This window comes from Ursus maritimus, unplaced genomic scaffold (genome assembly GCF_017311325.1).
Source record: "Ursus maritimus isolate PB19 unplaced genomic scaffold, ASM1731132v1 scaffold_19, whole genome shotgun sequence".
Classification (NCBI taxonomy): domain Eukaryota; kingdom Metazoa; phylum Chordata; class Mammalia; order Carnivora; family Ursidae; genus Ursus; species Ursus maritimus.
Window position 1 is genome coordinate 23,694,256 of NW_024424341.1, and position 26,708 is coordinate 23,720,963.

The 26,708-nt window shown below is 47.6% G+C and overlaps 1 protein-coding gene and 1 pseudogene across 1 annotated transcript in view; one reads left to right on the forward strand and one right to left on the reverse strand.

The window, feature by feature from the left end:
• Positions 1-3,238: 3,238 nt before the first annotated feature.
• Positions 3,239-3,852, reverse strand: LOC103673626 (annotated as a pseudogene).
• Positions 3,853-10,606: 6,754 nt separating this feature from the next.
• The window catches only part of CDH1 (cadherin 1), a 75,876-nt gene continuing 59,774 nt past the window's right edge, over positions 10,607-26,708 (forward strand). The window contains exons 1-2 of the mRNA XM_008702415.2: positions 10,607-10,743; positions 11,614-11,728. Coding sequence (XP_008700637.2) covers positions 10,696-10,743; positions 11,614-11,728 — 163 coding nt within the window. The 5' untranslated portion in view covers positions 10,607-10,695. The remainder of the gene's footprint in view (positions 10,744-11,613; positions 11,729-26,708) is intronic.

Below are 26,708 nucleotides of genomic sequence, written 5' to 3' on the forward strand. Positions count from 1 at the left end.
CAGCCATTAAGCGTCTGCCTTCGGCTCAGGTCGTGATCCCAGGGTCCTGGGATTGAGCTCCACATCGGTCTCCCTGCTTGGCGGGAAGCCTGCTTCTCCCTCTCACGCTCCCCTTGCTTGTGTTTGCTCTCTCTCTGTCTCTCTCTGTCAAAAAAAAAAAAAAAAGGATAATATTTGACATCTTTTTAGAAGAATAAATATATCACATATACATTATTAAACAAAATAATGTAATGGGGAGGGGCATGGGGGTGGCTCAGTCAGTTAAGCATGCGAATCTTGATGGCTGTGGCTCAGGTCTTGCTCTCAGGGTTGTGAGTTCAAGCCTTGCATTGGGCTTCACATTGGGCATGGAGCCTACTTTAAAAAAAGCAAATAGTAAATAATAAATAATATAATGGGTAATCGTGAGCTCACCACTCACCCCAAATTTCCCTCTCCACAGAAATATCTGTTTGGGGGTGCCTGGGTGGCTCAGTGGGAAGAGCATGCAACTCTTGATCTCTGGGTCATGAGTTTGAGCTCCATGTGGGGTGTAGAGATTAGTTAAGTAAAAAAAACACTTTGGGGTGCCTGGGTGACTCGGTTGAGCGGCTGCCTTCGGCTCAGGTCATGATCCCAGGGTGCTGGGATCCAGCCAGGTGTGGGCTTCCTGCTCAGCAGGGAGTCTTCTTGACCCTCTCTGTTTCTCTCCTCCCCCCACCACCACTCGTGCTCCTACTCCTGCTCTCTCTCTCACTAACTGTGTCTCTCAATAAATAAAATCTTTAAAAAAAAAAAAGAACAAAGAAATATCTGTTGGATGAGGATTTGGTGTCCTCACCAAACTTCCCAGCTTCCCTCTCAAGAGATTCCCAGTCTTCCCCCCCCAATTTCTAATAGTTACATATTATTAATAATATTTACATTTTATTCTGTGACTACAAGTCTTCTGTGCTTTGTTGGGAAGTTGAATCTAAAAACTGAAAAGCAGGGGCACCTGGGTGGCTCAGTCGGTTGGTTGAGCGCCGGCCTTCGGCTCAGGTCACGATCCCAGGGTCCTGGGATCCAGCCCCACATGGGCTCCGTGCTCTGTGGGGAGCCTGCTTCTCCCTCTCCCTCTGCCTGACGCTCCCCCTGCTTGTGCTATCTCTCTCTCTCTCTCTCTGTGTGTCAAATAAATAAACAAATCTTTGAAAAAAAATTAAAAAATTAAAACTGAAGCATCATGATTCCATAAATGTCAGTCATTTGAGAACCCCTGGCCCCCAAGAGAAGGGAAAGTGAACCTGCTCAGTGACACAGTTTCCAATATGAAGAAACTCAAAGTCATAGCATTTATTTATTTATTTAAGCATGGTTTTTTGGTTTGTTTGTTTTTAGATTTTATTTATTCATTTGAGAGACAGAGGCAGAGCACAACCAGAGGGAGAAGCAGAGGGAGAGGGAGAAGCAGACTCCCCACTGAGCACGGAGCTGGACTTGGGCTCCATGTGCGGCTCGATCCCAGGACCCCGAGATCATGACCGGAGCTGAAGGCAGAAGGTTAACTGATTGAGCCACCCAGGCGCCCCACCAAAGCCCTATGTTTTAGAGGCAGAAGAAAAGACTAAAGGATCCTTAAGGGCTAACCGAGTCATTTCACAGAATTTCATTGGCAGAGGCTGGAGGGTGGGCCTTGTCAATAGTGAAGGTGAGAGTAAGAAGGTCTTTCTATATCCATCCGTGGATGGCATCCTGGGTTCCAAGAGAAGGGGTGGCACCTCCTCTGCTCCTGGGAGATCAGAAGCCCAGGTCTGTGCGGCCAGCCTGAGCCTGGATCCTGCAGCGCCTTATCTGTCATTCTTGAGATACCAGTTACAAAGATACCTGTGCAAAGATAGGGCACCCAGCCAGCCATGGAGCTCCCCCTCTTTCAGCAGGTCTGGGAGAGAGCGAGAGGCTGGAGGGAGCCTGCGGCCCACGGACTACACTCCGGGAAAACCCTGAGCAGCGTGAAGTGTGGAAATAGTTAATGCTCATCTGGCGTTTCCTGTGTGCTGCGCTCAACCACCCAACAAGGTAGGTGCTCCTGTTCTCCCCATCTGTACTGATGAGGAAATTGAGGACCAAAGGGGGTTTAAGTGACTCATTCAAAGGCTTAAAACTGGCTAGTGGAAGGTCAGGATTCCGACTCGGGCAATGAGCACCTACGTCCGTGCTGGGAACCATTTTCCCATACTGGCATACTGGTCCTGGAGCTGCAGCAGCCTCAAGCCCACCTCTGCTATGACCTGGCTGTTCTCTGAGCCTCACTCACCTCCCCTGGAAAATGGGGATCACATGTTCTGCTCCGTAGGCAGGTTGCAGAACCACGTGGCCTATCCAGGGCCTGCCCCTCTGGTTTTGGCTCTGGTCATCCCTCCGCCACCCCATCCCTTCATGGAGGGAAGCTGCTCAGCTTGAGCTATGCTCTTAACCACCGTCTCTCGGCTGCCCTGGGGTCTGGAATTTCCGGTCAACTTGACAGATCATTTCTTGCTAAATTAAGCAAGGTTTGCCTCTCAGTTCAACTGGTACCTATAAATAAAAGCCTGCCCTGGCCTTAGCAGTATAACATGGAGATTAAGAGACTTTGGAGACCAGTGGCCCTGGGTTCAAATTCCAGTTCTATCACTTTTACGGTGTAACCCTGGACAAATCGTATTACTACTCTGAGCCTCTGCTTCCAAATTGCTAAAATGGATGTAGTGATAGAACCCAAAGGAATGTATGAGGACCGGTGAGAGAAGGCATATAGAATACGATGAGCTCCAAGATATGGTAGCTATCTTTTTTATCATATCATATATTGCAATTACTCGCACTGAGCATCATGGCTGGTACCTAGTCAGCATTCAATGAATAAATGGACGAATGTTGACCTGTCTGCAGCCCTCATTGCCTATGAGCTTCTTAAGGGCAGGAAACACTTTTTTTTTTAATTTGATGATCATTTTTTTCTCTCAGTTCTAGTTTAATAGAAACAACGAAAGATCAGAAGTGGTGCCCCACTGCACACATTGGTTGGCCTGCCCCGTAGCACAGCTCAGGCCATTCTCTCCAGAGGAGGAAAGGCTGGCCTCCCCAGCCCCTGCAGGAAAGGCCTGTCCTGCCCCATACCACACCTGCACTGAGTCTGAAGTCCCGTGTTTTAAGCATGACAGTGGTACAAAAGAGATTTTGTTTTCATGGACACCCACTGCAGCCTAGCCCTAAAATGGCCCAGTTCTCACTTCTGCTAAGAGAAATACTTTTTGCTCTTCTGGACATCAGGCTTGATGGTATCACTGCCAGGCTTCCAGCCAGCTGGGAAGCCACACTTCCCCATGCTTGTCAGTAAATTGGAAGGCCTGAACTAGTCTCAGAGTCTCACCCACAGAGCGGCCGAGGGGAAGGTCATTTAGAGTGAGATGCCAAAGGATATCCTTCTCATCACTGATAAAGAGGCCCCTGAACCAGATGCCTTCATCAGCCTTTAAGACTCCATAGTCCTAAAAAGAAAGAGAAAAAGACTCCATGGTCCTGAGTGATGCTACATTTGGGGTCCGATACCAAGGGAATGTTCATGGGTCCCAGTCCTTCTTGTTTCTTGGGTGTGTTGATCCATGCCCGGTGACAGAAATGAGAATCCACAGAAGCTCCAATCATTTGGTGAGTTTCTTAAATTCTTCTGCCCTGTTACTGAAAGCAGTGATCTCCCTGGGGCACACAAAGGTGAAATCAAGAGGGTAAAAAAGGAACACGATGTATTTGCCTTTGTAGTCAAATGTCTTTGAACTGGCCATTTGGCATCATAGCCATGGCTTTGAAGTTGGGGACAGGATGCCCAATTTTGGCATTTCCTGAAGACATCTTGCTATGGGCAGCTCTGAGACAGAACACACCAAAGACCATTCAGGAAGAAGATGCCTTATTTATTTTAAGTAAACTCTGTGCCCCAGATGGGACTCGAACTCACAACCCTGAGATCAAGAGCTGCATGCTGTACTGACTGAGCCAGCCAGGCGCCCCTAGGGCAGGAAACATACTTTGTTTACTTTTGTGTCCACAGTGCTGAGCAGAGTACCAGCCCATGGGAGTGCTTAATAAATGTTTGTTTGTCCTAGTGAGCTAATGGATCTGGTCAGCCATCATTTATGATGCTAAAACCACAAGGTAAAAGGCTGATAGGTAAGTTGATAATGGGGAATCAGCTGACATTAACTGAATCTTAGTATTCTAATAGAGCCAACCAGATAATTTCTTGCGTCCTGATATGATGTTGTGTGAAGTACTCAGAACCACATATGAAATATTTTTGTCTAAAAAATTGAATCTGGGGGCGCCTGGGTGGCTCAGTCAGTTAAGCGTCTGCCTTTGGCTCAGGTCATGATCCTGGGACTCTGGGATTGAGCCCCTCATCGGGCTCCCTGCTCAGCGGGGAGTCTGCTTCTCTCTCCCTCTGCCTGTTGCTCTCCTTGCTTGTGCTGTCTCTCTCTCTCTCTGTCAGAGATAAATAAAATCTTGAAAAAAAAAATGTCTTTCTCGGGACCCTTGGGTGGCTCAGTTGGTTTAAGCATTGGACTCTTGATCTCAGCTCAGGTCTTGATCTTGGGGTCGTGAGTGCAAGCCCTGCATTGGGCTCCACACTAGGCATGGAGCCTACTTAAAAAAAAAAAGTCTTTCTCAGAGATGCAGACTGAAATATTTTTAGAAGAAGTGATATGTTATCTGGGATTTTAAAAAAATATATTTTGCAAAAATAAAAATGCCAAAATAGCCAAAACGTCTGGAACACGGACAACACCGCATTCTGGTGAGGCTGTGGAGCAACAGGAACTCTCACTGCTGGGGGGATGCAAAATGGTGCAGCCACTTAGGAAGCCAGTTTATTTTTCTGAAGATTTTATTTATTTATTTGACAGAGCAGGAGAGCACAAGCAGGGGTAGCAGCAGGCAGAGGGATAAGGAGAAGCAGGCTCCCTGCTGAGCAGGGACGTGAGACTTGACCCCAGGACCATGGGATCATGACCTGAGCCAAAGGTAGATGCTTAACCGACTGAGCCACCCAGGCACTCCTATTTTATTTTATTTTATTTTATTTTATTTTATTTTATTTTATTTTATTTTATTTAGAGAGAGTGTGCAAGCAGCGGGGAGGGCAGAGGGAGAAGGGGAGACAAAATCTTACGCAGGCTCTATGCTTAGCCTGGAGCCCGATTTAGGGCTGTATCTCAAACCCTGAGATCATGACCTGAGCCAAAATCAAGAGTTCGCCACTTAACTACTGAGCCACACAGGCGCCCCAAGCTTTTACACATTTTAGATGAAGAAATATAACCTGGGAGGAATTGACAGCATAAAGAAAACTTATATTTGGGAGCGCCAATTAGTAGGGAGTTTTAAACAGAATTTGGGCTGAGGGGTGCCTGGGTGGCACAGCGGTTAAGTGTCTGCCTTCGGCTCAGGGCGTGATCCCAGCGTTATGGGATCGAGCCCCACATCAGGCTCCTCCGCTATGAGCCTGCTTCTTCCTCTCCCACTCCCCCTGCTTGTGTTCCCTCTCTCGCTGGTTGTCTCTCTCTCTGTCAAATAAATAAAATCTTAAAAAAAAAAAAAGAATTTGTGCTGGGGTAGTGAATTAGTAAAACTGACCAGGTTTATTTACATAAGCTTCCTTGGCCCTGAATTCTCTGGGTCCTACCATGAGGATGTCTCTTTACCTCCTGGCACAGGGAGGGTATGTTTCACGTGGGAGATTTATTTCTTGCTTTCAGGGGGCAAAGGGAGATCTGAGTGTCTTTCTTGCACTGGCTCTTTCTTCGGTAATTCAGAATAATCAATATGCCAAAATGGTGTATGGGGGGGCTGACTTGTGCCCCCAAGCACTTATATGACATTCTAGAAAAGGCAAAATTACGAAGACAGTAAAAAAGGTCAATGGTTGACAGGAGTTAGCAGGGAGGAAGGGATGAGAGGCAGGCAGGGCACAGAGGATCTTGTTTGTTTTGTTTTGAGCACAGGATTTTGGGGGCAGTGAAATGACTGTGTGCCATTATAATGGTGGATAAATATCATTATACATTTGTTCAAACCCCTAGGATTGTAATATAGACTTTGGGTGATTATGAAGTGCCAGCGTAGGTTCACCAGTTATAACAAATGTACCCCTGTGGTGAGGGATGCTGGGGGAGGCTGTGTTATGTGTGGGGGGCAAGGGGTTTTGGGAAATCTCTGTACCTTCCTCTCAAATCTGCTGTGAACATAAAACTGCTCTAAAAAAGTCTTCATTTTTTTTTTGTTTTTAAATGCAGGGGTGAAACGATGAGACAAGATTTGGTACAATTACAAAGTTTACAAATGACAAAATTATAAAAATGGCGAAAAATAATGATTGGAGCTAGATGATCGCTACGTGGTGTTTCACAGTACTCCACATGGTATGCAGTACGCTGTTTTCTTTGTGTTTGAAAGAAAAATGTTTTTTGCAGACATGAGTGGCTGAGCTGCAAGGGGCGGGGCGGCACCCCTATCAGTTACCGTTATTTTCACAGGAAGCCGAAGCTAGATATCCAGCTCCCTCCCCTGTGTGCTAGCTGGCAGTCCGGGCCTGTGGAAGCTTCAGGAACCTCCAGGAGCAGAGCCTCCTCTCCCCCACACCACTGGGAGCTTGATCTGGCTGCAGCCCCTGGCAATTTCAATTTCCAGGGATTCCTCTCCAGCCAGGTGGGGGTTAACTCTTCTCAGAGAGGCTTGGGGAGGGGGTACCCCTTTAGGTCTGAGTACTATTATTACCGCACCATTGCCAGGAAAACGAAAGGGATGGGACTCCTTGGGGGATTAATCATTAACCTCCTGGCTGACCAGTGGCCAGAACACCCAGGAAATGGAAGTTCATCAGAGACACACCCTGTAATAAGGAAAACTGGAGTTCTCATCCCAGCAATGGATGCCTGGTTAGCATCAGCAGCAGGGGCTGTCATCCACTGGGTGTGGCACCAGGAAGGCCTCTGGTCAACCTTCTTTTCCCTGTAGATACTTGAAATTCTACCGTTAACATTGGACTGGCTCTCAGAGAGATCTAACTCCCAAGATTTTGGTTTTTCTTCCCCTCAGTTGAGAAGCTAATGAATGCGGTGGACCCTACCACCTGCACTGACACAGTTGCATACAATCTCGGGGGGGGGGGGTACACGGACCTCCCAGAAGCCCATTCAGGGACACCACTGTAAGAATCCTGGGCAGAGTTTACTGGCTCCTAAGTTCTCATTCCTTTGAAAGAAGCACGCCCTAAAGCCCTCTTTAAAATGCAAATGACCCTTGGGAAGGTTGAAAAGACTAACCAGCCAGTGTCAAAGAGCTTTTCCCGGGCAGCAGCCAGAGGTAGCATAAGAGATTTTAAGGGTGGCACTGGGGAAAGCAGAGCCTGGGGGTGGGGAGGGGCTCACAATTTGGCCTAGAACTGGGAAGGGTAGGTCTTGAGCCAAGAATGCTAAAAGCTAACATTATGGAGCACTTACAAGAATCTTGTGAATTAAGTGCTATTAGCATCCCCATTTTATGGATGAGGAAACTGAGACTGGAAAGGATCAAGTGACATGCTACCCCCTCCCCAGGTAGAGGGGAATGTGAAGCCTCCATCAGCTTGAGGTCAACGAGCATCAGCAGCATAGCCAAACATCAGCTCCTTTGATCTTTACAATGAGGAATCCTTTTTTAAAAAATAGATCTATTTATTTATTTTAGAGGGAGGAGGGGCAGAGGAAGGGGAAGAGAGAGTCCTAAGCAGACTGTGCTGAGTGCAGGGCCCCATGCAGGGTCCGATCTTACAAACCTGAGATCATGACCTGAGCTGAAACCAACAGTCAGACACCCAACAGACTGCGCCACCGAGATGCCCCAGAGAAAATATTTTTTGATGGAAGAGGAAACTGAGGCAATTCACCAAGGGCCATAGTCACTCAGTGCTCCACCTCCAACCTCCTGAGTGTTCCCTCCTCACTCCGGACAGCTGAGAGCCAGCAGCCCTTCATGACTGTTCCCTGGAGCTTGAAGGACTTGCTGAGAAGTCTGAAGAGAGCATCATGCCGACCTGTCTTCACTGCCCCTAATTGTTTTCTAAAATCATTTTTATTGAATTATCAGAGTGTAATGGAAGAGTCGATGAGAGTCGCTTCAGAGTTACAAGGCCAGGGCTTGCTGGGTGGAGAAAAGCAAAGCCCTAAAGGCTCCCTGGGCCGAGCAATGGTATAAAATATGTATTTTTACATAACTGGGAGAAAAAAATAAACGGACAAGCGGCCCCGTGGGGGAAACGCCTCTTTCTGTATTTCCATTATCTTGTTTAATGCGCAGTCAGGCAGGAGGCTCAGTGGGAAAGGAAATACCGGAGCCCTTTCCCTGTGAGCCTCCTGGTGGGTTAAGAGGCAGAGAGAGCCAAAATGCAGAAATCCAAATGGCCTGGGCGTGTACTCAGAAACCCATTAAAACTGAAGGGACAGGTGGGGAAACCCATTAAACTGAGGGGACAGGTGGGGGAGGGGGGCTGGGCTGATTCAAAACACTGCCTTGGTTTGCAACAACACCTCTCCTCTGGGGTGAGAAAGTAGCCTCAGTGAGCTCAGATCCACCTTAAGCTCTGGGTGAAGTATTCTAAACATGGTCTTCCCCATGAGGACGGGGGCGGGGGGGGGGGAGTGATCCCTTCCAAAGAACAACCAACACACCAAACATTTACTGAGCGGGCACTACCAGGTGCCAAGTATTCTGTTTAGTGATTTTCTTGCATAGCTCCCATCGACCCATTTATACTGATAAGAGCACCTAGCCGCCCAAGGTCATGCAGCTGGTGAGCAATTTACTCCATACAGTGTTTCCTAGTTCTGAGCATGCTTAGGGGCTGAAGGGAAACATAGTGTCCTTGTCAGGGTAGCCAAACCACACACATGTGGCTGGCCCCTGGCAGGCAGACAGAGAAGCTATCTGACCTAACATTTGCATATCTTTTTTTGACTCTAAAATTATTTTCCTAAGGACAGAATTCTGTAGAGAAGGAAGTGGTGACAATAGTGTGGCGTTAAGAGCCCCAATCTGGGGATCAGGAGATTTTAGGCAGTAGTCTTGGCTTTGATATTGACTTGCTATGGGACATTGGAACTTAATTTGCCGATAACAGGTTTGAATGATCTTTAAAGGGTCTTTTCCAGGTCAACATCGAAGGACAGGTTGAAAACTACAGCTCCAGCTCCTAGATGATCTGGAGTCTACATGAGGTGAAGGTAATGGAACGAAGAGTCCTGGAATCAGAGTGGGGTGGGTTCCAGTCCTCCACCACCTCCTACTGGCCTCTAATTCTTTATGTGTCAGTTACGTGTCTATCAAATGGGAATAACAACAGCTCTTCCGTTGTTTTGAGATAATATTAAATGAGAGGGTCCATGTTAAATGTTTAGCATAGAGCCTGGCACAGAAACTTTCAGCGCGCTGCACCTCCTGTTGCTGTTATTACCCGTCACATCTGTATAGAGCTTTTATGGCGCAGGAAACATTGGTCTTGTTAATTGTATGGCAACCTCACAACATAGGAAGGAGTTCGTGATTATTGTTCCTATTTGGAAGGTGGAGAAACTGAGGTTTGAAAGGTGGGTCCTACCCAGTGGATTGATTTGCATACTCATGATCTATGGAGACCAGCAGTTAAAAGGACAGGGCTAGGAGCGCCTGGGCGGCTCGGTTCTTAAGCGACCTAAGCTACTCCACCTAAGCAACCGACTCTTGGTTTCCGCTCAAGTGGTGATCTCAGGGTCATGAGATCGAGCCCCGCCTCCGTGCTTAGCGCAGAGCCTGTTTGGGACTCTATCTCCCGCTCCTTCTGCCCCTCCCCGCTGTGCGCTCGTGCGCGTGCTCGCTATCTCTCTTTCCCCAATCAATCAATCAATCAATCAATCAATAAATCTTTTTTAAAAAGCGGAGGGCGGGCCGCCTGAGTGTCTCAATCGGTTAGGTGTCTCCCTTAGGCCCAGGTCATGATCCCAGGATCCTGGGATCCAGCTCTATATCGGGCTCCTTGCTTGCTCAGCAGGGAGCCTGCTTCTCCTTCTCTCTGCCCTCCCCCTGCTTGTTCTCTCTCTCCCAAACAAACAAACAAACAAACAAAACCCACCCCCCAAAAGAGGCACAGCTAAGTGGACCACCTGGCTGCCTCAGTCGGTAGGAGTGACTCTTGATCTCAGGGTCCTGAGTTCAAGCTCCACGTTGATGGCAGAGCCTACTTAAAAAAAAAAAAAAAGACGACGACAAAACTACATGAAGAGTAAATTCCTTTCTGTCCCCAGATGTTTGTGAGGCACCGGGAGGCTGGGAGGGAACTTGGAGGTAACAGGAATCGAGGAACCCCTATTACACATCCTGATTCTAGCAACTGCCGGTATTGGGTCATTGGGCGGGAGAGGCTTGAGGCGGGAACCGGGGCGGGCACTCCGCCCCCAGTCGGCGGAGTAGGCCGAGGCCGAGCCCCGCCGCTCATTGGCTGTGGGCCGCAGGTGTAGCCTCAGCCAATCAGCGGTGCCGGGGGCGGTGCCTTCCAGGCTCACCTGGCGGCTAGGACGCAGCCCAGCTCATTGGCCTCGGGAACTGCAGAGCACCTGAGTTCGCGGAAGTCCAGCTGTGTTGTCGCCCCGCCAAGCTCCGCTGGACCCGACCCCCGCTCGGCCCGCCATGGGCCCTCGGTACCCTAGTGTCTCCGCGTTCCTGCTGCTGCTACAGGTACGTAGCGTCCCCTGGCTTTGCGGGGGCCGTCTTCCGGCCCCGACCATCATGCGCCCCGGCCCCCTTCCTCTCTATCATCGGCCTTTCCTCCCTCTTGTCGCACCGTCTTCTTCTAAGAAAGTTTAGTTTCAAGAACGGCCTGGAAGCTGCGTCGCGCTCTTGTGCTCCACGGAGGTGGGAGTGGGAGCGGGTGGAGAGCGAGCTCGCTTTCGCCCACTCGCGTAAATACTCGAGGTGTGGGGGCGAGCCTCCCTGAGGACTCGGGGGACCCCGGGGTGGCCGCAGTACGGGCTAGGGGCGGGCAGTGGGGGTCGTGGGGGGTTGGGATACAGAAAAGGGGAGTCCCGGTGCAAGTCAAGGGGAGCCAGGAGTAGTGGGGACGACCCCTGAGGTAAGGAAAGGGAAATCAGTAGAAATAAAGGCACCTGCTGTGTAAAGAAAGGGTAAACAGGTATGGAGGCGCCCCTGGATAATAAAGGGCTCAAAAGGTGTTGGAGCGCCCCTCCTTGTGAGGAGGTAGACTTAGGAGTGGGGGCGTTCCCGGTGTGTGGAAAGTGAAGTGGGGAAGAGTAAAGATGCCTCCAGTGGAATGAAAAAGACGGGAAGGAAAGGGGTGCTTGGTGGGGAGGAGCTGACCCAGCAGCCCCCTCTCCCGGGAGTACCTGGGGGCCTGGCGGCAGCAGGTTTCGAAATGAAAGAGTTTGGCGTGGCTGCCTGCCTGCCCTGGGGGGTGGGGGTGAGGGTGGCTCCCTCCTGCAACGCCGACGCTGGGAGCGAGGGAGGGGAGGCGCAGTTGGTTTCGGTGTGGGCGGGAGGGGACCCCCCCTCCCCAGGTCACCCTGGTTTCATACCTTTCCCCTACTCCAGGTCTCATCATGGCTATGCCAGGAGCCGGAGCCTTGCCGTCCTGGCTTTGGCGCTGACAGGTACACGTTCACAGTGCCCCGGCGACATTTGGAGAGAGGCCGAGCCCTGGGCAGAGGTGAGTCCTGAGCCGCGTGAGGTGGGAGTGGGAAGGGTCTGCACTCCCACGCCCCTGGGCAAAGCCCCTTTTTCCTGGTTCAAACAATACCCCTTTGGAATTTACACAGATGTAGGGATCTAAATTTTATCCATGGTTGAGCACTGTGGTTGAGAGGGCTATCCTCGTATGGTGACGTTGGGGAGGGGACATTTACTTAGAAGCCTTTAATGTGTCTCATATTGCCCTGACCACTTGAGAGACCATCTGTCATTTCGGGCTGTATTGGGAGGAGGGGGCTCAGTAATTCCCCTTTTGTAGATAAGGAAATGGAAGCTTAGAGGGTGGAGTCCACTTGCCCAAGGTCAGCAGAGCAGGAATTTGAAGGAGGTCTGACTCTCAGGCCCCATTCTGCACCATCTCAGTTATGAGGTGCCCTCTCTTGGTTATCAGGTTCTGGCATTTGCTCAAAGAGGTGAAAACATTTCCGTACAGTTACTATTCCCCCAAGGAATAATGGTTTTTTTAAAAAAAGCCCGATAGCTCTGACTCAGGGAATGAAAAGGCACGCAATGTGTTTCTGGGCCTTATCACTATGATAATCAGGATTCTAGAAGGTTGCTGTATTGTACTTAACTGTTCCCCAGGAGAGAGAGAGCAAGGGAAGCTTGGTTTCTCTTCTGGTTTCACTGACTCCCAGATGCTTCTTTCCTACCAAACGACTTCTTCCTCTTGATCTTAGTTGATGGGGCGAGTATTATAACACTTTTTCAAGTGAGAAGTCACCCACGATTCCCGGAGGGAATTCACTGTATTCTCCCAGTCTTTGGTCACGTGAAAACTGCAGCAATCATGCTGTTATGTTATGTGAAGATTTTTTGAATTTTGGAAGTTGTTCCAACAGTGGGCGGCATTTTTTTTTTTTTTTTTTTAAACAAACTGCAGCTTCATTGATTAAACGTATTTGCTTTTCTGGGGCCTGTGTTGTGTGGAGCTCTCTATTGAGTCAGAAAGGAAGTGTTTGTCTGATTTTGCAGTGGGTCCACCATTAGTCGATGGTTGATACTCTGCCCAGCTCTGTGCTGGGCACCCAGGGATGAATTGAACAGATACAGAGACACTTCAGCCTCCTTTTGGTATGTCACATTCCAGCAGATTATGGAGAATGCCCCAGAACCCACTTAGAGGGCACCGTGGGACATGGGCATTAGGTGCCAAAGAATGTGGGTTGTTTTGATGGCTGTCAGTGGGCAGTGAGGACTGGCTTCTTGGGGGAGACAAAGTTGACCCAGCCTTGAAGATTGAGGCAGGGGTTAGAAACTGGGAGTGTGAGTGCGTGTCTGTATGGCGGTGTTCCAAGACAAGTGCTGGTCACTTTGTTTTCCTGCACCAGGACGTTTGGTAGCTTCATAGGTGGGTCAGTCTGGCCAATAATATTAGTACATAATATAAATATTACCGTTATTTTTAGTAGCAGCACCTATTCCTTTTGAACCAGACTTTGGGGCAAGTGCTTCCTTTTACCTAATTTTGCTTTATGAGGGTAGGCACCATTTTTCTGTCGATTTTTGCAGGTGAGGAAATGGAAACATAAAGCAATTTAGTAATCTGCTCAGAGATACACAGCTGGCCTTTCTCCTTTTCTCTCCCCTTCTTAATAATCTTGGTGGGGGGGGAAGATAGCTTTGGAGAATTAGTGTCCGCTATGAAGTAGATGTCGTCTTCACTGTGTGCCTGAGACAGTGGAGATGTTGATATGGCAAGACCCTGAGGAGAGGAGGGGTGGTGATGGAGATGGGTCAGACCAGGTGGAAAGTGCAAGGGGTCTGTGGTGGGTGATCTTGGTGGGAGAGGCCACCTCTGCGAGCTCCTCAGGTGGCTGGTTTCAGTTTCTTTGTATCCAAGACCCACCCCACTCAACAAATTTTCTGACATTTCACTGTTTTGGGCTTTCCTACCAGTCTGTGTACAATTCCCCAATTATCCCAGGATAGAAGTGCCCTTCTGGCAAAATCACACATGTGACCTCAAAGGAACTGGCTTTGTGATTTTAAAAAGGCAGCTAGGAGAGTTAGGGTGGTAGCCTCACTCTTTGGACAGTCCAAGGAAATGGAGGGAAAACAGGGTTTGACCAAACTCAGGGTACCCTGCAGTGTTTTGATGGGATGATGGTTGTCTTCTGTGAGTTGGTTCACCCCACAGTCTCAGCCTTGTATTTATTTCATTGGTTTCTCTTCAGGTTCTAGAATGGAGAATGTTTTAAAAAACAAACAACGGTAAGCCGGTTCTCTAGAGTTTCTGATTATTTTTCTTTTTTCCTAGCACAAACTGGCTTGAGAAACCCAGGCTATTAGACAGTTTGGGATCTAAGAAGTAGCCTTGTAGTGCCCTCAGCTTTAAGTTGATCGAGGTGTGGAGGGAAAAAGGCAGCCTTTTAAACTGATGGCTTCCTTTCTTTGCTTCCTCCACCCCCTGGTTTTGGGTAAACAGGGTTTATGTTTTGGGTTTGAGCTCTAGCTGCTTGATGAATTGACCTAGCTCACAAGCACCCACTTGTGTGGATTAAATACATCCATTTCCCCTTTCTAAAAGATGTGTTGAAAGGTGGTAGAAACAGTGTGCAGACGTCCTAATTAAACTAGGCTTTAAAAGAAAAAAACAGTTACAGAAACCTGCTTTGGGATCTCCCTTACATCATCAGATCCCCTCTCTCCCACCCTCAGACTCACTTCCCCATTACTCACATCTTGACAAGGCTTGGGCTGAGCTCACTGAGGAAGGAGACCTGGGTCTCCTTCGTGTCAGGGAGAAGTGGAGGCTTCCTTACATACTTCCTAGGTAAGGAGTCTGCCTGGCTCCCCCTTGGGGCCTGTCGGACCTGCCATGCCTCTGCCAGGTGGTTATGGAAATCCCTGTTTGCTCTCCGGGGCTTTATATTGGGTGATCTTTTCTTCCAAAATGCTCATCTTGGTGTCTGTTACACATTCCCTTCCAAGCGTAGCCCCAGATAAGCCAGACGCTGAAGCAATCAGCTCTCACATCTCCCAGGAGCTGCCAAAACCCTAAAATCCCCGAGAGGCACCTGTCACAGCTCAGACTTTCTGGGTTTCCACTCTGCCTCAACTTCCATCTCCCTTCAGGGCTTTGGGCTTTCAAGGAGGGGAATGAAGTCTGTATGTCTGGTCAGGGTAGTTTGAGTAAGCACCTGAAAGATCCAGGTTTGGGGTGCCTGAGTGGCTCAGTCAGTTAAGTGTCTGACTTCAAGCTGAGGTTCTGATCCCTGGGTTGGGATCTAGCCCAGCCCACACTCAGCGGGGAGTCTGCTGTTCCTTCTCCCCTCCCCCCACTCGTTCTCTCTGTCTGTCTCTCAAGTAAATAAATAAAATCTTTTATTTTTTTTAAAGATTTTATTTATTTATTCCACAGAGATAGAGACAGCCAGCGAGAGAGGGAACACAGCAGGGGGAGTGGGAGAGGAAGAAGCAGGCTTACAGCAGAGGAGCCTGATGTGGGGCTCGATCCCATAACTCCAGGATCACGCCCTGAGCCGAAGGCAGACGCTTAACCGCTGTGCCACCCAGGCGCCCCAATAAATAAAATCTTAAAAGAAGATGATCCAGGTTGCCTTTCAGCTCCTAGTTGTGTGACCTTGGGTAAATCACTCTACTTCAGTGAACCTCGGTTTCCCCACCTGTGAATGGCGGGGGCAATAATACTTAGCGGTTTGTTGTGAGACTTAAATGTGTCTGTTCGTTTATTTGGCTAGACAGCAAGTAAGAGTGCCAGCACTGGGCTAGACTCTGGGGTTACAGTGATGAATAAAGCAGATGTGGGCTGAACATAAAGCAAGTGAGATGAGGTAAAGAAACATGAAAGATTCATTAGGTGGTGCCTCATATTTCTTAGGACAGAGTAGGCACTCAGGTATTTTTTTTTTTTAACATTTTATTTATTTATTTGACAGAGATAGAGACAGCCAGCGAGAGAGGGAACACAGTCAGGGGGAGTGGGAGAGGAAGAAGCAGGCTCATAGCAGAGGAGCCTGATGTGGGGCTCGATCCCATAATGCCAGGATCACGCCCTGAGCCGAAGGCAGACGCTTAACCGCTGTGCCACCCAGGCGCCCCCGGCACTCAGGTATTTTAAACAAATGAATGAATTAATAAATACTTATTATCCCACATACTTTTTTTTTTTTTGTCCCCTCTTAAACTCGTTGGCCTCAGGCCAGTCCAGATGGACTGGTTAGAGGTGAGTCTGTGAACTTTCTAAGACTCCTGTGAGGACTGCCTGCTCATTCAGTGGTTCTGGAAACTGCGCTACCTCGATAAGTGTGTCCCAGGGATACAGTGTGCTGAGTGCTTCTCTCTGAGAGCCAGAGCACAGAGGCGGGAGCCCTCAAACCTGAATCTGGAAGGGGAAAGGTAGTCATTTTTAAGTGTTTTTCATCTTTGGTCAACTAAAAGAAATTCTCCTAGTAGGCTTTCTTCCTTTTTCTGTCTCTGTTTCCCTCTTTTCTTGCTAATTAAGTTTACCTTTTATACACCTTAGCTCAGGCTTGCTACTGTGGGGAGAGCTTTAGCCACTCTCTTTTTGCACATTTCGTCTTCCCTTTTCTTCCTCTTACCTACCTCCAATCTCCCCCCCCCCAGGCACATTTCCATCAGAAGTTTCTTGAGTCAGACTGCCTAGATTGAAACCTAGGGAAACCCCTTGCCCACTGAGGCGTTGTTGGCCAAGGACTTTACCCTCTAAGCCTTAGTTTCCTCATCTGTAAAATGGGCATAATAGTACCAGGTACTCAATGAATATTAAATATTAAAGCCCCTGGTGTATTTGGTGCCTTCTGTTTGAGTTTCTACCCTGTGTTTTACCTTTGGTTCAAACGTTTTGCTGTGTTCCTTCCCACCCAGTAAACCAGCCAAACCAGTTTCCTCACTCTCCCTGCTTCTGTGTTAAAGCAAACACTGCTCTGCAAACAGTGACTAGACCAAAGTGCCATTTGCTAGGAAAGGCAATTCTGCAGCGTTTTCTTGCTTGCCACTGTGCAGTGTACCTGGGTGGGGCTGCCTGTGGACCTGCTCATGAATATTGTTTGCAATTGGAGTGGGAGGAGTGGTGCAAAGAGCAGCTGGGATGGGAAAATCAAAATGACCTTGAAATTGTTAGCCTCTGTCTATAGTGGTTTTTTTTTTTTTTAAGATTTTATTTATTTGAGAGAGAGTGAGCGAGCATGGGGGGAGGGGAAGAGTGAGAGGGAGAAGCAGACTCCCCCTGGAAGGGAGCCTGATGACATGGGGCTCAATTCCAGGACCCCTCCACCCCAGGACCCCAGTATCACATCCTGAGCCGAAGGCAGATGCTTAACTGACTGAGCCACCCAGGCACCCCTTCTGTCTAGTTTTGAAAATTATTTCACGGGGCACCTGGCTGGCTCAGTAGGTAGAGCATGTGATTTTTGATCTTGGGTTGGAAGTTTGAGCCCCACGTTGGGGCTTTCAATTTTTAAAAAATAAATAAAATTATTTCGTAATACATATGTTTTAGGATACTGTTTCCCCATTGCCAAAAATGCTCAGCCCCAGCCCCTGAGAGTACAGCTCACCTGCACGGCTAAGTGTTGAATGACCTGGAACGCTTCAAAGATGCAGATTTGTCCTCCTGCAAATTCACTGAGCTCCATTCTCTGAGAGTGGGGTTCTGGATGTAACGTGCAACCCCCCGGTGTCCACTGCTGCCACCAGATTCGTTGCCCTGGACAACTCCAGTAGCTAGGTCAGAAATGTTTGATAAGTAAATACCTGGTGCCAGCTGGGGTATGAACATCTGATTGTCCAGCTTAAGTAAGGCCAGGGATCCAAGGGACCCGTGGATCCAGAAGGAATAAGGCTGGTCCTTCTGCCATGCTGGCAAAGGAGTGCTCTGTGGGTGTGGAATGGAATCAGTGGGGTAGGAATGAGGGGACCCAGAGATGCAGCCAGTGCACATATACCTCCCCAGTGTGTAGCCAGTGTTAGGGATACTGACTTAAGACCCAGCCCTTGCTCTCAGGGAGATGCAGAAATCTCTGAGACCCCTGCAGAGGGTGATTTCAGTACCTTCTGAGAAGGGCTGTGTGGTGGGGAAGTGTTCAGCAGTCACTTTGGGGAGTGAGAGGGTTTCAGCCAGACAGAGAAGGTGAACAGGCTCTCCAGGAATTGGAAATGGGGTGCCCAAAGGCATGGCAGGGCATAAAGGAGCCAGGCTGGAGCTGGGTTTTCTTGGACAAGGGTGGGTGGGTAGCTCGCAGGAGAGGATCCCAGGATGTGACTGCCTATGTAGGCTGCAGCCAGGCTATCCCAGGGCCTTGGAGTTTAGTCTGCAGTTAATAGAGGGTTTTTTCTGTTTTGTGTTTTGTTTTTTAAGTAATCTCTGTGCCCAACGTGGGGCTTGAACTCACAGCCCTGATATAAAGAGTGCCATGTTCCACCCACTGAGCCAGCCAGTGGGTTTTCTCCTTCTGTTCTCCCCCTCCTTCTATTCTTTTAGTAGACAAATCATTCACTCGGTTAAAAAAATATATATATATTAAAAAACATGTGGTCGACAGTGAAAAAGCCTCCTTATCACCCCAACCCAGGAAGTGGCAGAGGTGGGGAGACAGTCCTGTACTTTTATCTTCCAAAACCCACGCTCTCATCGTGCCCTTCTTGTGCCTGGTTGCCAAACTGCATCTCCAGTGGAATCTAAGTCACCTTTCTAAGGGTAAGGAATTCCCTCCTTCTTCTTGGAAAAGATGTGTTTATACATTTTGTATCACTGATTTTAACTGTGATGCTGGAATTCAGCTGATTTTGCTTTTGAAGAGCCTCTTGTCTTTCATATGTGGGTAATTTCCAGCCTGTTTCCCTTTTACCTCCACTTCCAAATAAATGCTAGCTGAAGTGTCTTCAAATTTCTGGATCTCTGAAAATGGAGTTCAGTTGGCATTCAGAATTAGGGGTTGGGAGGGAAAGTGTCCTAAACTAACTGAGGTTCCAACTGGGACGTTGCAAGGTGTGAGAGAGATCTGGGCCTGGATCCCTGTGAGCTCAGGTGTTACTGCTGGGATCTAGCCTGTCTGGAAGTGTTGAACCTGTTCACCATGAGCAAAATCATAAACAGTGGCCAGCACAGGACCCTGTGGGATAATTGGCCAAGGGCTAGATAATAATTAGTGGGCTTTGTAATTAGGAGAGCTTGTAACAAGCCGAAAGCCTTTTAGATTTATGGTACCTAGGCAAGTTGAAGGCTAGGGAAAACACCTGTTTCTGTGGTTTGGCATTCAGACACACTCATACACCTTCTCTGTTCCCGGAAGAGTTTTCCCGAAAGAAGTTTTAGAGTGTCTTCACCTGGATTGCAACAGCCTCCTTTTCGGTCTCCCTGTCTCCTCTGCCCCTCCCCCCAACAGTCTTCTCTCCATCCAGCAGCCAAGAGTGATGGTTTTTAAAATTTAAGTTACCACAAATAGTGAATAGTATGTTGCACACCTGAAACTAATAAACTATGTCAATTATACCTCAATTAAAAAAAATAAACGTTAGGGACGCCTGGGCGGCTCAGTCATTTTAAGTGACTGCCTTTGGCTCAGGTCATGATCCCAGGATCCTGGGAGTGAGTCCCACATCGGGCTTCTTGCTCAGTGGGGAGCCTGCTTCTCCCTCTGCTTGCTCTGCCCACCACTCCCCTTGGTTGTGTTCTCTTTGACAAATAAAATCTTAAAAAAAATTAAAAATCAGGGGCGCCTGGGTGGCACAGCGGTTAAGCGTCTGCCTTCGACTCAGGGCGTGATCCCGGCGTTATGGGATCGAGCCCCACATCAGGCTCTTCTGCTATGAGCCTGCTTCTTTCTCTCCCACTCCCCCTGCTTGTGGTCCTTCTCTCGCTGGCTGTCTCTATCTCTGTCGAATAAATAAATAAAATCTTAAAAAAAAAAAAGAGAGACTCCTGGTCATATCCTTATAAAAAAAAATTAAAAATCAAAATCTGCCAGTGGCTTCCCCATTTCACACAGAATGTAAGTCAAAGTCCTTTCTATGATGTGCAAAGCTTCCATTGATCTGCACCACCCCCCAACACTTCCCACACTCCTTACCGTCATTTCTTCTTAACTGTACCTAGAATGTAGTGGGCACACTTCTACCTCAGGGCCTTTGCACTGGCTATTACTGCTATCTATAATATTTTTCTCTGATATCTGCATGGCTCACTCACCTATTTTATTTATTTTTAAGTAAGCTCTATGGCCAACACGGGGTTTGAACCCAAGACTCTGAGATCAAGAGTTGCTTACTCTACTGACTGAGCCAGCTAGACACCTCATGTCTCACTCATTTAGGTCCAAGTTTTTGCTCACATGTCACCCTCTCAGTGAAGCCTTTCTTGAAACCCTTGAAACTATTTGAGATAGTTACCCCTTCTCCTAGCAGCCCCCTTCCTCCTCCTTTTGATTTTCCTCCATAGCACTTTTCATCATCTAGCATGCTATGTATTTCAGTTATTTCTTCTGTCCATTTTCTGTCTCCTCCCAGTAGAATAGAAGCTCCAGGAGGCCAGGGAATTTCATCTTGTTTAGTTCAGGCTATATTGCATCTAGAACAATGCCTGGCACATAACAGGTACTCAGGAAGTGTTTGTTGAATGAACAAAAGACGTTTCAGAGTATATGTATACATCTGTACATATTTCTTACATGTAGAAACTATTCCAGGGTGCTTTTGGTTTTAAAGAAAAGAGAGAACTTTGTCAGTATGAGCCATAGAAGGACATGAGGAGGGGATATTCACAGGCATGTGTCTGTGCTTGGCACTCCCCAGCTTCTCTGAGCCCTGCACACCCCTAGTGTAACCTTACCTAATTGTCTTGTCACGAAACAGCTTGCAATCTAAAGTCTAAAGGTCAGAGGAGCCCTTTCTGCCCCACACTTCTTGGTGTAAGGAAGCACCAGATCAAAATCTAAACAGAGATCCGAGCCGGCCAGAGCCATCTGTTTGGTTTCCTATTGTCCAGGTAACCCCTTCCCTGAGCGAGACTCCCAGATGCACCCAACACCTTCTTCCTGGGTGTCTGCAGCATCCTTCGGGGCCATTAATTTTTTAAGACCTGGTATCCATTCTTCTCGTTCTTGGCAATGCACAGAAGCCTGGAAGGAACTTGTTGTGAGATGCAAAAAAACAAAACCCCCAAGACAAAAATATAAAGCCATCTTAATTAGCTCACGGCCAAAATACAAATCTCACAACTCCAAAATCCATCTAATCAGTACATGCTGAGAAGGTGGGGCGCCTGTGTGGCTCAGTTCGTTAAGCATCTGCCTTCGGCTCTGGTCATGATTCTGGGGTCCTGGGAACGACTCCCTGCTTAGTGGGGAGTCTGCTTTTCCCTCTTCCTGCCCCCCCCCTTATGCTCTCACTTGCTCGCTCTCTCCCAATTATATTTATTTATAAATAAATAAAATCTTTAAAAAAATACTGAGATGGTACTGTAGGGCAGTATCGTAGAAATCATTATGTAAGATCCATCACCCTGTTTTTAGGAGGGTAACTACCTAATGTGTAGAGGTGCCAGGTCTAGCAAATAAAAATACAGGATACCCGGTTATATTTGAATTTCAGATAGTGACTAATTTTTTTTTTTTTAAAGATTTTATTTATTTATTTGACAGAGATAGAGACAGCTAGCGAGAGAGGGAACACAAGCAGGGGGAGTGGGAGAGAAAGAAGCAGGCTCATAGCAGAGAAGCCTGATGTGGGGCTCGATCCCAGAACGCCGGGATCACGCCCTGAGCCGAAGGCAGGCGCTTAACCGCTGTGCCACCCAGGCGCCCCTAATTTTTTTTATTAGTATGTCCCATGCAATATTTGAGACATACTTACTGAAAAAATCATTATCATTTCATCCTATATTCTCATAAACAACACTGCACTGACAGGTACTTACGCTGTGTCCAGATCTTCCCATATGCTATCTCTCTCCTTTAAACCTCAGCAGCCAGTGAGAAGTGACCGTCGTAGCTCTGAGAGGCTAAGCTAGTTGAGGTCAGGCAGACAGGAAAGAGGAGAGCCTGGCTGGGTGTTCTCGTGGCTTTTGGACTCCAGGGCACAGCAAAGCCAGTGCTCTTTACAGCAGAAAAAGGCAACTAACCAGATGGTCTGTGATTGGCCAGGTGTGGAGGATGGGTAATTCCTGCTCTGAAGGTCTCAGGGGGAGAGGAGTCCTTCCAGACGGCGGTGTTCTGTCTGATCACCGAACAAATTCATGTTGGGCACCTGCCAGCACTAGTACTGTGCTTAGCTAGGCACTGAGGATACAATGGGACAAAACCCCCAAATCCTTTCCCTTATGTAGCTTCCCCTCTAATCAGAGGAGACAGGAGGAGATAGCATGGTGGTCTGCGGAAGGAGAAAAATACAGGAGGAAAGGGGATAGAACTAAGAGTGTTGGAGTGGAGGGGTTTGGGGGAATCATCATTAAACGACATTTATGTAAAGACTTGAAGGAAGTAAGGTGCTCAAGAGGTGTTGGAATTGGACTAGGTCTTTGAGGGAGGTGGGCTTCCCACATTGTTTTAAGTCTGTATTGATGCCATTTAAAGACTATTCTATTAAAAAAAATAAAAGACTGTTCTCTTTGTGTATAAATGTAAATCACTATGTTGTACATCGGAAATGAATATATTGTATGTCAGCTACACCTCAGAGGGGGAAAAAGAAAAGGTTAATCTCTGGGCAGGTATTTTTCTAGAGGAATAATCCTGAGAGCTAATTGTCCCTACATCTCCTTTAAAGGGTATCAGATTTAAACCAAGATCTAATGCGCTTTCCATGCCACCTGCCCCTTGGTGTATTGCCCAAGAGGAATAGGGCTCTAAATCTGGTTTTTCTTAACCTCTTCATGCAGAGGGATGAGATTGTCCTAAAGGCATCATGACTCTTGAGCACATTTGGGCATGTGGGTTGGGGGGGGGGCACATTTACACATATACCGTTGTCCCAAGACCTTCTTAGTCAGAATGAAGTATGGGGACTTTCAAAGGCTGCAGACTAACTCCCCCGCAAATTCTTCATCCCACTTGTGTGGGAGTGTTTGAAAAGGGAACAAGATGACCAAGTTGTTTGTGGGAAAAGTTGTGCGTTTTCTGTAGAAAACGTCACCGCTTGAGTCAGCCATGGGACAATAGCCCGGGTGCTTATTGACAGGTAGGGTGGAGCCCTGAGTCACCGGCCTGAGCGGCCTCTCCTGGTGAGGTGCTCAGGAGCAGCCTGAATCCACTCTGCGACCTCACCCTCACCAGAACAGGGACTTGCGGTACCTGTTCTTAGTCATAAATCCCAGGGTACCGGCCCCAGGTCTCTTTCCTCTTAGCCAGGAGCCGGAGGTTTTGCAGAAATGACAGGGCTCCACAGCTGCTTGGTGAAGTTCATGTGGCCGATTTCATTACCGCCTCAGCTCCTGGGCTTGTAATGACTTAAACTTTCTGGAGAAATTGGAGTTTGTGGGTGTACTTCCTGCCCCTTCCGACTTAAGTCTGCATTGATAGAGAAATGCTCTTGCCTGCCTCGCAGATGGGTGTTTCAGAGCTTGTCATTAGAGTCTTTGATTTGGAAACTTTCATGTAAATTGTGCTGATTTTTCTTTGGACTTTGGAATCTAGTTATTATTTCTCTCTTTTTTCTTCCTCCTTTCTGCTAATCCTCTCACCTGAACCATGGGAGTAAAAACTTTGGGAATTAAATACCTGGGAGATGGTTCAACCAAGGAAACTGAACTTCGCTTACCAGGTGTGAGGTTGCACTAGGTGTTTCAACAGAGCTCTGACGTCAAGGTTGTGACTTTAATCTTCAGCATTTATTTCTCTTTTATCCTGTGAAGCAAAGGAAAAGAGTCTCCTTTTTTTTTTTTTTAAAGATTTTATTTATTTATTTGCCAGAGAGACAGCCAGCGAGAGAGGGAACACAAGCAGGGGGAGTGGGAGAGGAAGAAGCAGGCTCCCAGCGGAGGAGCCTGATGAGGGGCTGGATCCCAGAACGCTGGGATCACGCCCTGAGCCGAAGGCGGACGCTTAACAACTGCGCTACCCAGGCGCCCCAGGAAAAGAGGCTCCTTGAGCCCCCTCCGGGACTAAAGATGATTTGGGGAGGGCAGTATGAGAAGCAGGATTGTCTGGGTTCAAATTGTGACTCAGCTCTTACTTGCCACATGACCATGGGCAAGTTACTCAACCCTTCTGTGCCCCAGTCCTCTCATCTGTAAAAAGGGGATAAATTTGCAGTTCCTGCCTCACCAGGTTCAGAGAGGATGCAGTGAGTTAGCATGTCTGAAGCGTTTTCGGTGCCTGGCATATAACAAACGCTTTGAAGTATCGAGTTTTTATTATTAAATGTTTCAGTTTTATATTTGTGTCAAGGGGGTGAAAAAATGTGTAAATGTTAGAGACTGGAGGAGCCAGAGAGGAAGATTAAGGGTGAGGAAAGGCTACATCCTCTTGCTCCTTGTCCTCCCCATATCTAAGATACTTGATCCAACACCCATTCAAGCACAAATTGTCTACAAGTCTAGCACTGCCAACTGGGTACACCATCATGAAGCCACTTTATTTATCGTCACACCCATTGGTTCAGCCCTCCTAAGAGCTTGACACTACTGCTACCTCTATTTTATGGAGGAGGGAACTGAGACTCAGAGCTAGTGACTTGCCCAAGGCCACAGAGCTGGGAAATGGCAGACAGTGATTTGAACCCTGGTCTGCTAAATCAAAGCTTAGGTCACCACCTCTCTACTACCTGTACCTAGCTGGTGCTTTTTCTGTGAATTCCAACTGCTCAGTCCCTTTCATAACTACTGGTATTATTTATATATTTTCCCAGTGTTTCTTGAATTAGGTATGTATAGATACTTAATGCTACCAACTGCACCATCGAGCAGGGGGAGGGGCAGAGGGAAAGGGAAGGAGAGCATTCCAAGTAGACTCCCTGCTGAGGGGGCAGCCTGATGTAGGGCTCCATCCCAGGACCCTGAGATCATGACCTGAGCAAAACCAAGAGTCACTCAACTGACTGAGACACCCAGGTGCCCCTCTTTCTTTCTCTCTCTCTTTCTTCTCCCTTTCTTTCTTTCTTTCTTTCTTTCTTTCTTTCTTTCTTTCTTCTCTCTCTTTCTTTCTTTCTTTCAAAAGATATTTATTTATTTTAAAGATTTTTATTTTTAAGTAATCTCTCCACCCAACATGGGGCTCTAACACACAAACCTGATTGAGCCACCAGGCACCCCAAGAATCATCTGGTTTCTTAGTTTATACATGAATTGGCTGGTTCTGTGAGGTTCGTTGAGTGGGCCAGAGTTACACAGCTGGTAGGTGTCAGAATAGTAATATTGTTAAACTGTACCGTAGTAATCATGGCACCCATGTATTGATTATTCCACTGCTGATGTAGGATCTCATTTTTTAATCCCTACACTAACCTTTGAGGTAGGTAGTATGACAGTTCCATTTTCAGATAATAAAACGGAAGACTCTGGATGTTGTTGACCAGCCCAGGATCATATAGCTAGAGGCACTTGGCCAGCTTTTAACCTTACCTGTACTCAGCTCCATTTCTGGGAATACCTGCATTCCAGATTCTTCACTTTAGCCTAGAAAGGAGACTCAAGGTCCACCCCCTGCAGCCTTCAAAGTCCTTGACCAGTTTGAGCCCTTGGGGTAAATGAAGCTTCAAGATCCCCTCCCTCTTGGAAACCTAGAACAAAAGGGGTGTCATTGGTGCCCTTGGGCTCCCTTTTAAATCTGAACCGGGAAGTGTGGCAAGAGACAAGTTAGCATGCCACCATTTCCGAGCTTCTTAGGCTAATTATTATATTTTCCTTTTCTAAACTTCTACTTAAAGTTTCTTAATCACTTGGTGTGGGGGGGTGAAGGTTTTAAACCTGTGCACACCACAGCTTCCTTGATCCCTACCAAGCAGGATTGGACAGAAAGTATTTTGTTTTTAAAAACCTTAACAGTAGTAGTGGATAGGGATTATTTTTTTGAGGTGGGGGAGCGGTCTTAATCCTCCGGTGGGTGACACTGATTTATTTACAAATGGAAGGAGGTGTCTGGGATGAGTAAGGAGTTGGGGGTCGGGGTATACATGAAATCGCGAGTTAAGTATTGTTGGTGCTGCGTGCTGGATATGTGGGACTCATTATACTGTTTCCTCGACTTTTGGACATGTTTGAAATTCCCCATTATAAAGCTTAAATTCTACAAGGGAAGCCTGAATAATGTATAAAAGAAAATTTAAACACCTTGCAAAATTCCCTCCTCTTCTCAGGTGGCTGCTGTTTTTCGATTTGGTGTATATCCCCCCAGACATTTTTCTAAACACTTACAGAACATGTGTGTCCCTGTTTGTGGTTTTCCCTCTTTTTTTTTTTTTTTTTTAAAGATTTATTTATTTGACAGAGAGACGGCCAGAGAAAGAGGGAACACAAACAGGGGGAGTGGGAGAGGAAGAAGTAGGCTCCCAGAGGAGGAGCCCGATGAGCCTGATGTGGGGCTCGATCCCAGGACTCTGGGATCACGCCCTGAGCTGAAGGCAGATGCTTAACGACTGAGCCACCCAGGCGCCCCAAAGGTTTTTCCTCTTTTAAATGAGAGCTTTCCGTAAATGGAAATACGAATTGTTCTGCACAATGTAATCTTCGCCTGCACGTCCTTTATAAATATGTCCTGGAAAATTTTGCACATCACTGGTTAAACTTCTCCCCCTCATTCTCTTTAACCTGAGGAAGGTATGTTAAATATCCTAGAAGCTGACCAGGTTCCCCTCAGTACAGTGTTTGAGGGCCTACTGTGTGCTCTGTGTCAGGCACAAGGATTCTCTTGTCCTGGTGGGGTTTGGTGATCTGTCCAGGAGCGTCAGAAAATGCTGAGATGTCAGGTTTTCAGACAATGGGCACATTCAGAATTCAGGTGGGGTAAGACCTGTGTGGGCTGGAG